The sequence below is a fragment of the Sardina pilchardus genome, chromosome 13 (assembly GCF_963854185.1).
Source record: "Sardina pilchardus chromosome 13, fSarPil1.1, whole genome shotgun sequence".
In the NCBI taxonomy this organism is placed as follows: Eukaryota; Metazoa; Chordata; class Actinopteri; order Clupeiformes; family Clupeidae; genus Sardina; species Sardina pilchardus.
Window position 1 is genome coordinate 11947681 of NC_085006.1, and position 18384 is coordinate 11966064.

The following is an 18384-nucleotide window of genomic DNA, read 5'->3' on the forward strand; positions in this document are numbered from 1 at the left end:
AAATCGATTCTGAATGGAGTAGGTCCAGACCCTCTGTACGATATTAGTATGAGGGTTTGGGTACGACCAGGCTAGGTCCCACCACACACACACACACACACACACACACACACACACACAAACAAACTGAGCTAATACATTCTGCTTTAAAGGTGGTGAATCCAGTTGGATACACTCAAAGTAGCTCAGCATTTTTTAAAGCTCTCTCTCTCTGTCTAAAATGAAAAGTACCACGTATTACCCTACTCTTCACTAACCTTAGTGGATCTCAGGTGGTGAATGTTACTGTACATGTCTTCCACCCCATGGACATTCATCCATTACCTCAGCGAGATCTTCAAGCCGGAATCGATCAAGGTGCGACATCGAGTCCCACCTTGCGTGCAGTCCACATACAGCCCTCTCGTTCGGCTGAGTTGGCCCAGCCATATACCATCCATGGCTGGAGGTACAAGCGTGAGGGGTGCCGGGACCGGGCTGTACCTCGCGATGTGTCCTGGCTCTCCACACCGGTAGCATGCATTTCTGCTGGCTAACCTCTCCCACTCGCGTGGGCGGCGACGTGGTGACTGTGCCGTGGCCTGTCTCACATTGCCTCCAACTCCGCCCCGTCTTCCTCCATCGATGTCTGGTGTACGCGATGCCTCGACTTCGTTGCACGGAAGATGTTTTTCTACCCATTCCGTGAGCGCCGTAGACAGCGAGTTGGGGGTGTTCAGGCGCAGGTGTTCTCTCAGCCGCTCTGGGTGGATGCCTCACATGAACGCTTCCAGTGCCATCTCTTCGTGTAGACTCTGGCTGTGCATTGAATAGTCCCGTCGGGCATACAGCTGCAGGTCAGCCACGAAGTTCCGCAGTCTCTCGACCTTATGTCGCCGTCTGGAAGTGAGTTGTTCTCGGCCATTGCTATGGAGGATTCTCTGGCCGAATCGTCGTTGCAGAGCGGCTTCGATTGTTGTCCAGCTTGCTCGCTCTGTCGGCAGCAGGTCTTCTGGAACTTTCAGCGCCTCTCCCTCCAGAGCCAACACCACCTGTACGCCCATCCTCTTCTCCGGCCTCTCGTCATTGTAGCGGGGCAACTTTACGCAGGACGATACCATCGCGATTAGACATCCTTGTCTATCCTACTTACATTGAGTTCACTATGTGGCTTAATCCACAGATGTGGTGGAGTACTGTTTCATTGCGGTATGCTAATAGCCTGGGTGTTCCCATCCTGCCTTGGGCGGTGATTTAATTCACGCTGCTAAGGCAGTCTGGAAACTACCGCCCTAATTTTTGCCTGAGATAGGGGACCAATCACAGAACAGGGGGGAAAGCAAAACCATGATGAGCTATGCACAGACACATTTGATAGACATCCGTGGCGCCCAATGAACGGATCTGGGCCGGGTTTCCCAGATTCGTTAAGAAGCTCTTACGTGCTAAGTACTTCTTAGGAGTGCTCTAAGAACGTTCTAAGAACACCCCTACGAAGTTCTTTGCACTTAAGAGCATCATAACGAATCTGGGAAACCCGGCCCTTGGCATTTTTTCAAATACGAGAAAATGAATGTCTGGTTGCCAGACCACGTCTCATTTGAGAAGTAGTAGGTGCTAGCCAGGCTAGTATGCTAACCCTTTCCATAAAGTAGGGGAGAGCTGGGAGGAGAGAATTTGACATCATTTAATATAATTACAGAGAGCATAATTAACAGTGAAAGCCATTGTTGTGTGTATTGTGTTGCGTTAATCCCTTACATGTCGTTTGGCCACATCACTCACATTAGAGTTCCCAACGGGCCTGAAAATTACAACCCGACCCGACCCGGCCCGTGGCTTTCAAAGCCCGAGCCCGATGTTACCCGGCACATCAATATGAATTATCTACCCGAACCCGACCCATGGCCCGACGCTGGGGGTCAAGCTTTTCCATGTTATCCTATGGAGACTGACAGGCTGTGGGTTGTTAAGGGCACTTATATGCAGTGGCCTAACCCATGTAAAAACCTAGTGAAACGATATTTTCCACAATAGAAACATGATATAAATGGAAAAACTTACTATTAAAAAGGCAGAATCATCTAGCCTGGGTGTTCCCATGCTGCCTAGGGGACCAATCACAGAACAGGGGGGAAAGCAAGACGATGATGACCTGTGCACAGACGCATTTGATAGACATCCGCGGCGCCCAATGAAAGGATCTCGCCATTTTTTTCAAATACGAGAAAATGGACGGCTGGTTGCCAGACCACATGTTGTAGAATCATCCACAGCGCATGATATTTCAACTATGATGGCAATGAGTTGTTAGCTATTCACGAAGACGTATAGCCGAGCAACAATCTATCTAAGATAACACCTCTGATTTTCCCACTCCTGTAGTAGCAACGATGAATTCACCTGCGGCAAGTTTACTTTTCACCAACTCCATCTTCTTCTCCAGGCTAAAGGTGTGCCCGCAGCGGCGTCACGTATGCCACCGCTCCATGATTGCATACATGTTGCATGAAGCAGCCAGACTTTCTTTACGGTAGATAGATAGATAGATAGATAGATAGATACTTTATTGATCCCCAAGGGGAAATTAACGATGATTCACTGTAAACAGCAGCGATGATTAATAAATGTTTTTTTGTTTTTTTCACTGAGCGGAAAAGATTAAGCCCGAGGACCGACCCGACCCGAGTCATCTGCTTATATTTTCGACCCGAACCCGCGGGTCACGTCGGGTTTGTCGGGCCAACCTGACCCGTTGAGAACTCTAACTCACATCACTATAAAATCCCACAAAACCGGACAAAAATCACAGCTCCCAATGCATTTCAGTGGAGCCATGAGCTGAAGTTGACGGAGTGTATTTGCCCGTGCGGCCGTGTGCAGGGCTACTGGACTGCCATTGGCTCCTCTGTGTTTGATGAGCGGGGCCAGTGAATGGGCAATCCTGTGGTGTCATGATGTCATGTGTGATGTCTGTACTGGGTGTTGCCTGGAGGATTTAACTGTATATATTCAGCTCACATCATCAACTCACAATGCTTCATGTCAGTGTGGAACGTGAACTACAGTAAAGTTCTTTATCTTTTGATTATACTTATACTCATGCATTGTATTATATCATGAAGCAGAATGGAATTATGAGGGTTCAGTGAGGTCAGTATTTTTTTTACAAGATGCTGAATTAACATACATTTATTGATTTTAGGTGGAGACTTTAAGAGGACATCAGCCATGTTTCTCAATACATCAAGTTCAACAACTATTTTTTTACCTTCTTTCTCTTTTCCTCCATCAACCAGATTTCCCGCTGTTGTTTTTTCAACCCTTACATATCTCATGATCATGTGTTGTAATTTGATGATTGTTGTGACTATTGCTATCAACCATAACCTGCACAAGCCCATGTATCTGCTACTTCTTAATTTACCAATTTGTGACATGATAGGAGCAACTGCATTTTTCCCCCAGATGATTTCCAGTATGCTGTATCAGCCAAGAGTCATATCCTATTGGGCATGTGTACTGCAGGCATTACTTACACACACATATGGGGGTGGAGCTCTTCTCATCTTGACAGCCATGGCACTTGACCGCTATCTTGCTATCTGCTCCCCTCTGTCATATAATAACATAATGACCAATAATAACTTGATCAAAATTATTACTGGTATTTGGCTCACTGATACATTTTTAATGTTTACCCTCATTGCGTTGGCAGTCCGATTAAATATGTGCAGGAACTCTATAAGTGATATGTATTGTAACAATCCCTCTTTGACAAAACTGGCCTGCGAAGGAACGCATGTGAATAACTTCTATGGTCTCTTCACTATAGCCTTTTTTCAGGGTACATCATTGGCTGTAATTTTGTTTACGTATTTACAAATCCTTTTTACTTGTGTTTTCAAGAAACAAGCGGATGCCAGAAGTAAAGCCATTCAGACATGTGGTGCTCATTTAATAGTCTTCTTATTTTTGGAATTTAATGCATTTATTGCTTTAGTTGCACATCGTTTTGAAAATACACCCCTCTTCTTCAGGAGAGCTTTGGGGGTATCTGTGATGATATTTCCTCCTCTATTGAATCCATTGGTATATAGCTTTAATACAAGGGAAATAAGAAAGCACATTTTGGTATTCCTTAAGGGGAAAATATCACCCTTTTAAGTGTTTTTATGATTATTTACGTAATCCACACATAAATATTTTCAATTGGTTGTGGTGTACACATGTATTTGCCAGCACTGAATTATTAAATGATGGTGTATATTTTAAATTATAAATAACATGCTGTATATGACAATACAGTTATTTACAATGTTCTTAAAAATGTCTTTGTGTTTGTTAAATGACAATCACACCCTTCACACATAAAAGTTACTGTATATGCAATGAGCAGTAATGAAATAAGAGTGTAATGTGAAATCCATCACCGAAACTTATTGTGATAAACAGTAGCAGCAACACCTGCAAACATCAAAAGGCAGACCACAAAGAGTGCATTTAAAAGCCATGAGGGTGCTTTATCCACTGTCAAAAGATAGGTAACACACACACACACACACACACACACACACACACACACACACACACACACACACAAACTGAGATCCTCTGATATATTCTGCTTTAAAGGTGGTGAATCCAGTTGTGTTTGATGCACTCAAAGTAGCTCAGCATTTTTAAAGCCCTCTCACTCTCTCTCTCTCTCACTCTCTCTCTCTCTGTCTAACATTACAAGCACCACATATTACCCTACTCTTCACTCACCTTAGTGGATCTCAGGTGGTGAATGTTACAGTATGTCTTCCACCCCCTGGACAGCCCCCAGGGCCCAGGCCATGAAGAGTGCTAGTTTGGTCCTCGCAAGGTGGGAGCAGTAGAGCCTCCAAGAACATAACCTGCCTTTGCCTGTCAGGCCCTGGCATGGCACAGAGGCATAAGAGTCGAGGTTGTTTCAGCTTTTCAATGTAAGTTATAAAAATGATTGTAGATTGCAAACAAGTGAATGGTAGCCTGAATACTTGTGATAACTGAATAGTGTCTATTTGATCACACTAAACAGTGAATACCAAACACTACACATTGTAGTACCACATGTTAATGCAAATAATGTAATTACTGTACGCCATCCTGTTGATAGTCAGTATTTCACACTTGCTGGCATAACCAAATGCAAACCAAAGCACAAAACAAAGCTAGAATACCAGTCAAGAGTGACAAACCAATCTCAGTGAATTTGTAGACCTAATGACATTCATGTTGCTGACAAAAGAATCATGTAAAAGGATGTTTTTTATGTAATTTTCAATGCATGTTAGCCAACCATTACCATCCTTAAATTAATATATTAATTCATTTAACCTTTATTTATTCTCAATTAAAAAGTTAATTTAAATAAGGATTCACAGCATAGAGCAAACTGCCATGCATGGCTCATTTTCCTTCTGTGTGTGTACACGCATGTGCACGTGCACATGCAGGAAGAGTTGTTGTATGCATTCTCTTATGCAATGCTTGAAATGCCAAATTTGCGTGCCTACCCGACATCAAGGCCACTTTCAACCTAAACAGACATGACCAAAAAAGGGGTAGTCTTGGCAACATATGCAGGGGAAACTTCTTTATCAAATCTTGAGCTTTCTAGGACACATAAATATACAGATGACAAAGTGCCTCATTCTTTGTTTGTCATTTGTTATTTACAGTGCTTGTTCAACCAGTAAGCTACCAGAATGTTTGCCAGTTCATCCTTAGAGATGTATAACAGAAAACAGGTTGTTTTACCTGGAGTTATAAGTGAGAATGTAGGTTCATATTAGAATAATGTTTCAAGAATACAATCTCCTAAAACAAAAACAGATTTTCAGAAATCCCATTTCAAACAAACAAAATTACAAATAGAATATAGTTCTAGCTGCAAGCAACAATGAGGGGGGCAGGCAGTCATAAAGGAGTTGCCATGGTCATGTTACACCAGACATATGGCTGTTTCATGGAAGTTTCATGTCTAGCAACCAAAAGATTGGCTGAGATGTAATGTTACTTCCTGTTTGCCGGCTTGGAAATACAGTGCCCCCTAAAGGTCAAAGGTCATCAAATTTCTTTAGCGTCCTGCTAATGCTAATGCTTATGTACAGTATACTGTATGTACTAAGTTCATTTGTATATATATAAGAGTTACTGAGAGTTACTGACTCACTTTCTGTTTGGAGTCTTGCCGCCAAATATGATTTGCTGTCATACTGTCATTTCAATACTTTTGTCAATAATTAGCTCCAGAAATTGCTAAGATATGGTCTGAAGATGGTCTGTGCTAATAGACCTCTGAATTTCATCTACAAAAAAGAGCCAAACCTACCATCTTTGGCCATATAAAGAGATCCGGGTGTTAATTGAAACTAACTACCTATAGCTAGTTGCATTGCAAGTTAGCTCTGGGGTAGCAAAAATCTAAGTTTGCTGTATTAAGGTACCGAAGATCACAAGAGCCATCTGCAGGCAGAGGAGAAAAGTGTGTTGATATAAGAGCAAAATAGACTTCTTCAACCCCTAGAGTTTAACAGGTGCTATAATTCAAATACCCCATGTTATTTTCCCATAAAAAATGCAAGATGCCAGACATTAAAGATGGCAGCTTTTTTGCAGGCAAACTTCAGAGGTCTACTGGTAAAGTTAACATCACAGCTTGGCATGTGTCGGGCTTAGGACCTCCCACAGTATTCAGAAACACCACTACAGGCCAACATTTAATTTTGTTCATTGCAGCGCCCCCTATAGATCAAAGGTCACCAAACTTCTTGAGATTCCTCTTCATTGGGTCCCATGTACCAATGTTGGTTTTGATACATGAAAGGGTTGCCCAGATATGAACTCACTTCCTGTTTGGGGTCTTCTCCGGCCATTTTGAATGGAAGTCATAGGCGAACACTTTTGTCAATAGCTACAGAAAGTAATGCAATAGTAAGACAAGGTCTGAAGATCATGTGGGTCAAATTTGGTGACAATTGGACAACATTTTGTGAACATGAAAGTTTTGTTTCATTTTCGCTAAAATCCACACACACCATTCCCCCCCACACACACACACACTCACACACTCATAAGTGAACATACTCACACACAGACACATAAAACACACACAAACGCAGGCAAGCACACACACACACACACACACACCTTTACCACCACCACACACAAGCGAAAACACATTCAGAGAAACACATACACAAAAGCAAGCACACACATACACACTAATTTACATACAGTACATAAAAGTTACAGCAGGGGATGGAGTAGCAGGAGATGGAAATAAATTGACCAGCGTGATTTATTTTATGCGGCGGTCATATTTTATACCACTCTGCAATCTAGTTAGCAATGTCCTGTCCTAAATTTACAAACAATCTACATTAAAAATATTCATTGTACCTTCATCCACATAATAACGCAAACTAGTGGGATAGCAACATCAATTTATTAGTTTACTAACCAGGAAGTGTTTCAGCACTCTTTTTCCACTGATATAAAGTTTGTTTCAATTCAAGGCAAATTTGTTTCTTATTAGTTAATTATCTGGTTCTACTGGACATAATGCACAATAGAGTTGCAGGAGTAGATGGGGGGGGGGGGGGGTTGTTTTCTTTGCATAGTAGGTGTCAACATCTAGTTTTAAAGGTGCTATTATTATGAATGTTGTTGTTGTTGTTGTTGTTGTTGTTGTTGTTGTTGTAGTGGTCAATTATTCACTCAGTGTATTTGAAATTCACCATCTCCTCTGGTTTGGATAATGATCAGACAACAGCAAAGGCTCCATAGCCACAGCACTATTTTTAGACATGCACACCACACCCATAATTTCAAAGCACCCATGTTTTACCATGGGGTGCTTCACTGTGATAAAGAGTATAAAACAGCTGCACTTAGAGCAGGGGGTAGTCTTTTTTTCCCCACAGTGGGTGTCTGAGATTAATTAATCCATGCAGTCTTTTTGCCTTTGTTTGTTACAGTATGTACATAGTTTTAGTGCTAAAAATATAGTTGTAGAAAAAGGTAGGTGAAGCTGTTTGTGTTATTAGCATTGTGTTATCAATTATAACACTGTTTAAACAACTGTCTTACTCACACATAATGCTAGTGAAATACATTCATGATTTAGTTTGAGCGTTGCGACTTTATTGTACAGTATGTCTATCAATACTTGGCTTTCATTTTATTTTAACTTTTTTACTACTTACTTTTTTACTTTTGTGTTACACAACTTAGTATATTGATGAGCAATCTAGTATAATATATCTATGTATCTATGTATATCTCTCTCTATCTATCTAATTATGACTTTTCTGATTATGATCTGTGCAGGCATACATTATAGTCAAAAGAGAAACATAAAGAAAATATACAGGCTATGATCTTTCTATTGTTACCGCAATTTTTAAAATGTGCACTTACAAATATCAGATTGCATCCTACTGTTAAATGAAAGTATGTTGAATGTCTTTGCTTCACAATGCCACAAATGGATAAAAGGGCATTCTTTACATTGTAGGTGGTTACCTTGAAGAGTACAACACAAATCGCCCATGATGTCTTCTAATATGTCTGTCTATCCAGTCTTCTCTGCTGTTTTGACTTTGGAAACACTTAAACTTGCATCACCACAAAATTATCCTGCATTCATCTTTGGGACACTAACCTATTTAAGCATCGTCCTTTGTAATACAGTGATGCTTTATATTATTGTCAGCAGTAAAGATTTGCATAAACCCATGTATATCTTATTATTCAACATGCCACTTAATGACCTGGTGGGTGCAACTGCATTTTTCCCACAATTGGTCTTTAGTCTTTTGTCTCAGAATATTTTTATATCCCATATTGCATGCATCTTGCAAGCATTTCTTGTGCACTTGTATGGAGCTGGAGCCCTTCTCATTCTAACTGCCATGGCATATGACAGGTATGTTGCCATATGTAAGCCTCTGAGGTACAACTCCATTTTCACAAACGGTTACCTCATTAAACTCATCGTTCTCATGTGGACTGTGGACTTCACCCTGATCATCATTCTGTTTGCATTACTCACTCGGCCTAAAATTTGCAGGACAGACATAATGGATCTATACTGTAACAACCCTGCTTTGGTTAGGCTTACGTGTGGTGACATAAGGATGAATAACTATTATGGTCTGTTTATAACTGCATTTTTCCAAGGCCTATCATTGTCTGTGGTGATTTACACTTACTTGCGGATTTTGATTGCTTGTGTCTCATCGACAAATAGAACAAACACAAGAAGTAAAGCACTCCAAACCTGTGCCACACATTTGGCGGTTTTCTTGATTTTTGAGGCCACGATTTTGTTCAATGTACTTTCTTATCGCATACAAGGTATATCAGTAGGTCTGCACAAATTTTTTGGGGTAATGATGCTTACATTTCCTCCTTTTGTAAACCCTTTGATATATGGCTTGAAGACTAAAGAAATTAAACAGAAAATTACCATTGTCTTCAGTAAATAGATGTCATGAACTGTTATTTAAGGATCGCTGAGTGTTTAGTACGGAGATTGCAATACTTTTGATGTTATTCTATCTGTTTAGAGCAAAATGTTTACAAATCCTTTTCAGTGGTCCAGTATTAAAGAGATGACTACAAATGAACCTCTATTTATCTGAATGTCAGCCTGACTGAAATTAAAGAGTTGTGTGGTCAGTGCTACACACAGCAATTAAAACATTTAAACAAAACAAAATGTATTACCGTTTATTTGTGATTGTCTAAATACATTGATTAAGGTGTTTTTTTGTAGTGGCATTTTGTATTTATTTTGAATTGAACACATCTTGTCTCTTGACTCTCACTCTCTGAAACAGGGATTGAACAGAGCTGGTTTACGTGGTACATGTTTACAGCACTACCTGCATATGACTGTTCAGCTCACTTCCAATGTCACATTTATCTTCTACATACGGTATTGTGCTGCATACTGTATTAACTACAAAACTACAAAAACAACTTGTGAAAAGACTTTGTCTTAGCATGGTGCGCATATCAAGGTCCTTACTATTCATTTTTTATTGAAAACCAAAATAGTTAGGGTGCGCATTTCACACAAAAATCACAGTTTGAGTATAGGCGACGCCGACGTTATTGGCTGAATGATTAGGTCTATATTTTTCAAACTGATAAAATATTCAATGGTCATTTTGGCAGGCTGTTTAGCCGAATTACATTGATATCATATTGTGATATCCTCTTAATTGTGTGTAATGTGTTCTGTTACCTGTTGAGTTCCTGAAATAGTTGTGTCCCTTTAAAGGGTCACTGCACCCTAAAATAGGTTTTTTGAGCTGTTGATTGATTGAAAATACTCATAAGTGGTGAACTGTACTATTACCAGGGTTAATATTGACAAAAATCGTGTTTCTCGACAAACGTAACATTTCGTCTGATTTTGTATTGGAGATATTGCTCTCTCGCGCATACTACCGTTTGAAAACATGCCATGGCATGTTGGTCCAAAAGGGGCCGGACCATTGGTCCGACATCCCATTAGTCCGACATCCCATTCGTCCGAAAATGAACCATTCAATAGAGATACCATTAGTCCGACATCTCATTACTCCGAAAAAAAGAGAACCATTGGTCCGACGTCCCATTAGTCCGACCATACACAGTAGAGATGCATGGATGACTTGAAACTGAAAGATGCAAAATTCGCAGAAAAGAGGAGACATCTTTTTTTGCAGCATTGTGTGTCTAACAACAGGTGGAAATGTGCTAGCCTGTTGTAACAATCAACCGTTTACCTTCGGCTGTGTTAATTAAACGCAGAAGGGTTTTTTTGAATGACTAAATATGAATGGCAATAAACAGATAATTCTGAGAATGAAGTAGGCTACAACGTAGACTACACATCTGAGTGCGTCTCTTGATTATAACAATGAAACAATGTCGCTTTCTTCGGTTTAACAGTAAAGGAAGACACACACCAAACAATAACCCAGGTCGTGCACGGCGCTTTATATTCACACACAATTAAATGTCCCAAACAATCCCAAGCGTTGCAATTCCTCCTTTCATTCAGTCCCGAAAATAAACCTAAAAGTCCAAACTAAACGAAAGATGTCCTGTATTTTGCCAGGACCGCGCACAAGAGTCAATAATCCAATCCAGGAAAACTAAAGGGCCGCTGCCGACAAAACGTCCCGCAGCAATCAAAAAAATATAATGCTCAGAAAAAAGGGAAAACGCGATTGCTGTCTCTCTGCTAGACCAAGCAATATGAAAACACAGAAAAGCAATCGATCTCACCAAATCTGGTGAATGCACCAGCAGTCCCCGAATTCGGCTTTTTCTCTTCGTGCGCCCTCTGTTTGGTAACGCAACGGTCCAAACTGCGCACAGCGTTTATCTAATGTGAAAGTACGTTTCCTCGGTATTGTTGTTAGTTTCAAACTCGAAGGAAAACATTTACAAACACTCGTTGCCGCAGCACTGAGTAGGCTAGGCCTACTGGCGCCACAGATTCAAAATCTCACACGCACTTGCTACCCTCTTCAGACCGCCCCCATCATAGCGCATTCGGGTAAGGTGAGCGGGTGCGCGTGCATATAAAAAAAATACATAGAAATAAGTAGGCTACATATACATACAATGATATTACATGAGAACAGAGTTATTATATGCAATTAAACAATGTAATATTTAAGAAATGGCACCTAAACCAATGTGGCAGTGTGTTGTGCGACATTTTGGGAAGCCAGGACTATGCACAAATTAAAACGAGTTTCTGGAGTGAAACTTTGAATTTAGTCAGACCTGTGTGATAGAAGAATATGGCAAGGCTCTATTTCTAGCTCATATCGAGAAGAACGCACGATGGAAATAACTGTGACTAACTGTGGATAACTTGTAGCCTAGAACATAAAGGTAAGAGTTCATTGTCCTATACGTTTAGCTATGTTGGAATGTAGGCTAATTTGTGGTTTTGTATACGACTGAAACACGTTTGCTTCGATGTTCGTTTGCAAAAATATAAAACACATCTCATGCTAGATGAAGTTCATCGCGGGATGTGAGCCTGGGTCACCTGCATGACAGTCACGCACCCATCCACTAGCCTATGTCCCTGCTATTGAAATCATACTACAAATAGCGTCACATCACTCTAACTGTAAACAGTGGTAGACGGAGTTTTTAGGAAATAGACCAAAGTCTGGATTTGTTTATGTATTGTATGGTCGGACTAATGAGATGTCGGACCAATGGGCTTCTTTTTTTCGGACCAATGGGATGTCGGACTAATGGGATCTCTGGTCAATGGTTCATTTTCGGACTAATGAGATGTCGGACTTATGGGATGTCGGACCAATGATACGGAACCGGTCCAAAATACTATTGGAATGATGACGTTGTCCTGCACTTCTAGTCCGACACTACGTCACCGGGTCGTTACAAATTAGGACTGAAACGCCCCAACACCTGCTGCCCTGATTAGCCTACCTGTGATAAGCCATGTCTGCAGCACTCATTCCCAGATTGACACGAAATCACCATGGTTGATTGGTTGCAGCAGTGCTGCACTCTCTCTCCAAATTTCAGAACGTCTCGCCCATTTTGAAAGCCGTTTTCAGAAATGTGAAGTGGGTGGAGTTATGGGGTGAAGTGACTCTTTAAGGGGTACTTGGGGGTGGAATTTTAGGTGCGTAGGTGGCTTGTGTTTGCGTGTGTGTTTGTTTGCGCAGGTCCGAGAGTGAAGGAGTTGGACATAGAGTTAGGTCTGTTAATGAATGCTCTGTTAAAAGTGTGAGTTGTGGCTAAAACAGCAACTCGGTTGTGATATAAGCTACTTGGTTGATAAATAAAGCACGGGAAGTTTCCCTCAAGTGTGACAAAGTGTCTGGAGTATCACAATATTCATCCTGGCTGTAGCCTAGCTTTAGATGAAGCAGTAGGCTATAGGAGTTTCACAATAGGCTATTAACGGTGGTAAACATTTAAATGTTATGCCTAATCGCCTGCCAAAAGACGGGGATCAACACCGGGAGTTGACATTGATTCAGTGAAGTTAGCTTTATTTACAGCTGAACTATCTAGGTCTCTCATGGTCTGCGTTATTATGACCGCCGCTACCTCGGCTGATGGCGCTATGCTCTATGATCTTTGCTCATCTACATGTCATGCTTCTTAATAACTCACCCATGCAAGTGCAATCAGCAAGGTGTAAGTTGGCTCATCCACAAAGTACCTGTCCGTGTTTTGGTACAGGTTGCCTTGGTAAGGCACAGTCCTATCCTTGTCCACGAAGGCCACCATGCTGTGGTTGAGGAAGACTGAAAAGAAAAGCACAATGTATGTTACAGACTGCAACTTGAGTAGCATGCCGTGGATGAACAATGCAAAACTCTGAGGTGAAACCCAGCAATCTACAACCATTTATCATTAGGGCCAGAGCACCGAGGTGCGGCCACTGAAGTGGCTGCACCGTAGGTGCAAGGCCTTATTGTTTTTGCTCAGATTAAATTTCTTCTGGGCCACGTCTTGCCTTTTTTCACCAATTTGGCATGCTCTAAAACTCTTGAAATTTGGCAGCTATGTGTAAAATTGGTAACGCTACTCAGCGACAGAGCTCTGGTCTAGGGCGTGGCTCAGGGACTCTATAGCGCCACGTAGAGCGTTGTCTGTTGTGGTTGACAAATACATGCATGGAAATGAACCGTATTTGGTAGACATGTGTTTTGTATTAATCTGAACAAGTTTAACATTTATCTTAGAGGAATTTGAGTTATGATTATGATTATGAATTTTGCACATCATGTATTTTGAAACACTTCTCCTAGACCAGCGTTTCTCAAACTGTGGGGCGCAGAGACATGCCAGGTGGGGCGCGAGCTGACGTGAAAAACCGGAGATTTCTTTTTAATCTGTAGCCTGTGCCTTCCTTTATTGATAATTACGAGAATGCACCTCCATCTCACAAAACAAACACAAACAAGGTAATCTAGACTCTTGTAGGCCTATCATTGACCAGATGAAAATGTTAGTCTGTCCTGGAACCATAGTCCGAAAAAAATGATTGATGTCGGAATTTTAATTGCAGCGGAAACAAAAAAAACAACCTGTTTATAGTTCGAGACGAGCGCAGTAAAATTGAAGGATGTCTTGGCTATCTGTCCGACGACACAATTGCTGTTCTGCGATCTCAAAGAACAACTGCTTGACAAACGCAAACACTCATGTTTTGCCTTGCAAGTGGACAACGCCACCGACAGTTACAAAGGTGGTTTAGTTATTGCTTATGTCCGCTTTGTTAACTTGACAGCGGGCGAAGATATTCTATTCTGCGAGTATGCCAAAAGTAGGGCCAGTGCAGATGAACTATTCAACATTGATCTCAACAATTAGTCTACCTGGCAGAACAGGACATCAAATGGGAAAACTGTGAGGGACTTTGCTCGGTTGGCGCACAGACGATAGCAGGTAAAAGAAATGCTATCGTCGTGATAAAAAGGGTAGGCTAGTGCCCGATGCGCAACAGACGGACTGTTTCATTCAGGGAAGCGCTCGCGTCAAGGCTTGACCTGAATAAGATTTTGAACGAGGTTGTGAGAGTGTTGAACTTCATTTCTAACACAATGGTAGCATAGTTGTCCCTTTTGCTGTATTATTGGAAATCAGCTTTTTTTGAAGCAAGGATTGACACCTTGTCAATGACAAAAAAATGACGTTATTGGTCATTGATTTAGATTTTCGTTTTTTGTCTATTTTTGAACTGATATTTATCTTTAGTAGCCTAACTGTTATTTGTTAGGCCTACTGATGTATATTTAGCAAGTGACGTTATAAATATGACAATTTTGAGCTTGACCTATACTTTCTATAGAGCGAAGATGGACAGGTGGGGCTCGAGAAAGCCCCCTTGATCAAAGTGGGGAATGAAAGAAAAAGTTTGAGAACCACTGTCCTAGACGGTTTATCGAAATCATGTCATATTAGCACTAAAATGATCTTGAGGGGTTACTCAAGAGGATTTGCGACCAGATTTTTGAGTTTTCAAAGCATATTGAAATGGCGAAGGTTTGAATTATGGCGTCTTATTAAGAAACAGGAAGTTGGTGTTATAGGCAGAAAAAAGGTTAGAAATTGGATGTAATTTCGCAGCTACATGTGGAATTACTTCTGCTAGTCAGAGACAGAGCTCTGGCCTATAGTGTGGCTTCGGGACTCTATAGCGCCACCTAGCAGCACGTTATCTGTTGTGGTTGACACAAACATTCACGAAAATGAACCAAATTTGGTGGGCTTGTGTGTTTTTGCTACCGCTAGTCTAAGACAGAGCTCTGGCCTAGGGTGTGGCTTAAGGACTCTATAGCGCCACCTAGCGCATTTTCTGTTGTGGTTGACACATACATTCACGAAAATGAACCAAATTTGGTGGGCTTGTGTGGAAATGCTTCTGGTAGTCAGAGACAGAGCTCTGGCCTATAGTGTGTCTTTGGGACTGTATAGCGCCACCTAGCAGCACGTTATCTGTTGTGGTTGACACAAACATTCACGAAAATGAACCAAATTTGGTGGGCTTGTGTGTTATTGCTATCGCTAGTCAGAGACAGAGCTCTGGCCTAGGGTGTGGCTTAGGGAATCTATAGCGCCACCTAGTATGTTACCTGTTGTGGTTGACATATACATTCACGAAAATTGACCAAATTTGGTGGGCTTGTGTGTTATTACTGCCGCTAGTCAGAAACAGAGCTCTGGCCAAGGGTGTAGCTTAGGGACTCTATAGCGCCACCTAGCACATTGTCTGTTGTGGTTGATACATTCACGACAATGAACCACATTTGGTGGGCATGTGTGTTATTGCTACCATTAGTCAGGGATAGAGCTCTGGCCTAGAGTGTGGCTTAGGGACTCTATAGCGCCAACTAGCACATTGTCTTTTATGGTTGACACATACATTCAGAACAATTAAGTAGGCTTGTGTGTTATTGCTGCCGCTAGTCAGAGACAGAGCTCTGGCCCAGGGTGTGGCTTAGGGATTTTATAGCGCCACCTAGCCTGTTGTCTGTTGTGGTTGACACATACATTGATGTATGTGTGGGCATGTGTGTTGCTCATGCACATGCCCACCAACAAGTATGTGTTGCTTTGTTAGATTCTGAAATGTCACGGCCACGGGTCCGCACCGCATTTCTAGCATGCATGCAGCCAATGTGCACACTCTTTTAACATGGGCACCAAAATGAAGACAGACAGGTAATGCGAATTCAGTGAGAATCTGCCATTATTTTCAGACAGAGCATCATGTTGCTTTTGTTTTCCCAACAGAATTTGAACTAGAACTAGATGGTTTTATTTCAATTAGCCTATTAGCTGGTTTGAATTGCATTGAGCTCAATGAGAATAAAACCAGCTAATAGGATAACTGAAATTAAACCATGCTAATCTCTTGCTTAATGGTGTTTTGAGTCCTCACCATCGACAGTGATTTTACATTGTCAACTTTAGCATGTGTTCTTTTGGAGTTGACTGTATACATTCAGAAACAAAAAAGTTGGATGTTTATCATAGCCGATAATGGCCATGTTTGATTTGACCATTACATAATTCGTGGCACTAAGGCAGATGAGCACCTCTGTGATTTTTCATGTCTAGGGACCCACTAACTCAGTTCAAATGAGAAATTCCCCCAACACCAAATTGCGAACGGGTCTACAGGCCAGGTCCAGGATTATAAAGCACCAGACACAGGCAGATGAAAGTTAGGGCAAGTCACCTACTATTGATTCCTGGGCATATTCCCTCAAGTCAGGGAAAATATTACATTTAAATTATTAAAGCTTATCACAGAAAATGTCTCTATTCAGACATATGGCTCGTAGTTTTACTGTTTAATATGAACCAATTACTGGTAAGGTTTTCTGTTGGTATTATTTTTCATTATTCCATGCTGGTGTCTGTATTTTCAGTGTGATTTTTGGCGATTCTAGTTTATGAACACCCACTTTTGAACAATAATATTGTGTGGTATTTCAAAGCTTCCTGTGTAAAATCAAGAATTTGTAACAATTTAATATTGTATATAATCAGTTTCATATGACATTATGCCGGTGTTATCTTACAAGGCACTTACAATGAACTCTTAAATGTCTTCAATGTGTCAACCATTTTTTACAGTTGTAATCTGGAGGAAACGTAATTATGGAGGACGTCTCAAATGCATCATTGAAAGAAATTATGGTACAGACTGGTTTCTCAAATGTGTCCTCTGTTTTCATTTTGCAAGGCTTCAATCTGCCTTCTGCCAGTGTTATCCCTGCCTTTCTATTTGCCAGTCTGAACTACATGCTCATTCTCTTCTGCAACCTTGTGCTCCTCCTCACCATTCTCTTAAACAAAAGCCTGCATCAGCCAATGTACTTGTTGCTGCTGAACTTACCCATCAATGATATTATAGGCTCTACTGCTCTTTTTCCACAGGTTATAAATGAACTACTGTTTGACTCGAGGCGTATATCATACACTGCCTGTATTATCCAGGCTTTTCTAATTCATATCTATGGAGCAGGCTCTGTATTCATATTGACTGCCATGGCTTATGACCGATATGTTGCTATATGTTGTCCATTACGATATAGAACAATTATGAGTAATGCTCATGTTATGAGAATAATTACGTTGATGTGGTTTTGTAACTTGTTTTTGATTGGTTTTCTGTTCTTCCTTCTTTTGCGATTGCCTCGCTGTGGCTCCCAAATGTCACACTCTTATTGTGACAATCCCTCACTTCTTAGACTTGTCTGTGCTGACACAACTATTAACAACATTTATGGTCTGGCAATAGTAGCAGTAATACAAGTGGTAGCTCTTGGAATCATTTTCATCTCGTACATTCAGATCCTAGTTGCTTGTTTCAGAAGTAAAAGGGCAGACACTAAAACCAAAGCTCTACAGACATGTGCAACACATTTGATTGTGTTTCTGCTTTTGGAATGCTTGGGTCTTTTTACAATTATTTCATACAGGATACCAAATCTTTCCCGTCAAGCAAGACGATTCATTGGTGTTTCAACTATAGTATTTCCTCCGACTTTAAACCCAATTATTTATGGCCTAAAGACGGAAGAAATCAAAGACAGAACCTTTACATTTTTAGTTCGAAAATTCTCCCAGGTGAGAGCTGAGTGCTGATGAATTTGTAAGACTGCTACACATAAATGCAAGTAGCAATATTTCCATCTTAATAAACAAATGAATATGAAATATAGGAAGATGAAGTAAATATGCCCCATGCAATCCTAAGAAATAGCCTGCCGTCTACTCACGTGTAATATCCCACATTCATTCATTCATTTTGATTTGTGAAAGAAATCTTTGAATAAATCTGTATGGTCATGATGT

At 41.0% G+C, this 18384-nt stretch overlaps 3 protein-coding genes across 3 annotated transcripts; all 3 read left to right on the forward strand.

Annotated features, from left to right (window-relative positions):
• The first annotated feature begins 2372 nt into the window (after positions 1 to 2372).
• On the forward strand, positions 2373 to 4146 carry LOC134100092 (olfactory receptor 52J3-like). Its single transcript, XM_062553140.1, has 2 exons — positions 2373 to 2512; positions 3279 to 4146. Exons 1-2 carry the CDS (start codon positions 2373 to 2375, stop codon positions 4144 to 4146), a joined length of 1008 nt encoding a protein of 335 aa, XP_062409124.1.
• Positions 4147 to 8564: 4418 nt separating this feature from the next.
• On the forward strand, positions 8565 to 9500 carry LOC134100093 (olfactory receptor 52K2-like). The gene has a single exon (XM_062553141.1). It carries the CDS (start codon positions 8565 to 8567, stop codon positions 9498 to 9500), a length of 936 nt encoding a protein of 311 aa, XP_062409125.1.
• A 7684-nt stretch (positions 9501 to 17184) lies between these two features.
• LOC134100095 (olfactory receptor 52Z1P-like) lies at positions 17185 to 18174 on the forward strand. Its single transcript, XM_062553144.1, has one exon. The coding sequence runs from the start codon at positions 17185 to 17187 to the stop codon at positions 18172 to 18174; it is 990 nt and encodes a 329-aa protein (XP_062409128.1).
• The last annotated feature ends 210 nt before the right edge of the window (positions 18175 to 18384 follow it).

Excerpts from the sequence above, each read along its gene's own strand:
- LOC134100093 (XM_062553141.1), top strand. The coding sequence starts at position 8,565 with ATGTCTTCTAATATGTCTGTCTATCCAGTCTTCTCTGCTGTTTTGACT.
- LOC134100095 (XM_062553144.1), top strand. The coding sequence starts at position 17,185 with ATGGAGGACGTCTCAAATGCATCATTGAAAGAAATTATGGTACAGACT.
- LOC134100092 (XM_062553140.1), top strand. The coding sequence starts at position 2,373 with ATGAATTCACCTGCGGCAAGTTTACTTTTCACCAACTCCATCTTCTTC. Across the intron at positions 2,513-3,278 it reads GCAGCCAGACTTTCTTTACG|ATTTCCCGCTGTTGTTTTTT; the intron begins GTAGATAGATAG and ends TCCATCAACCAG.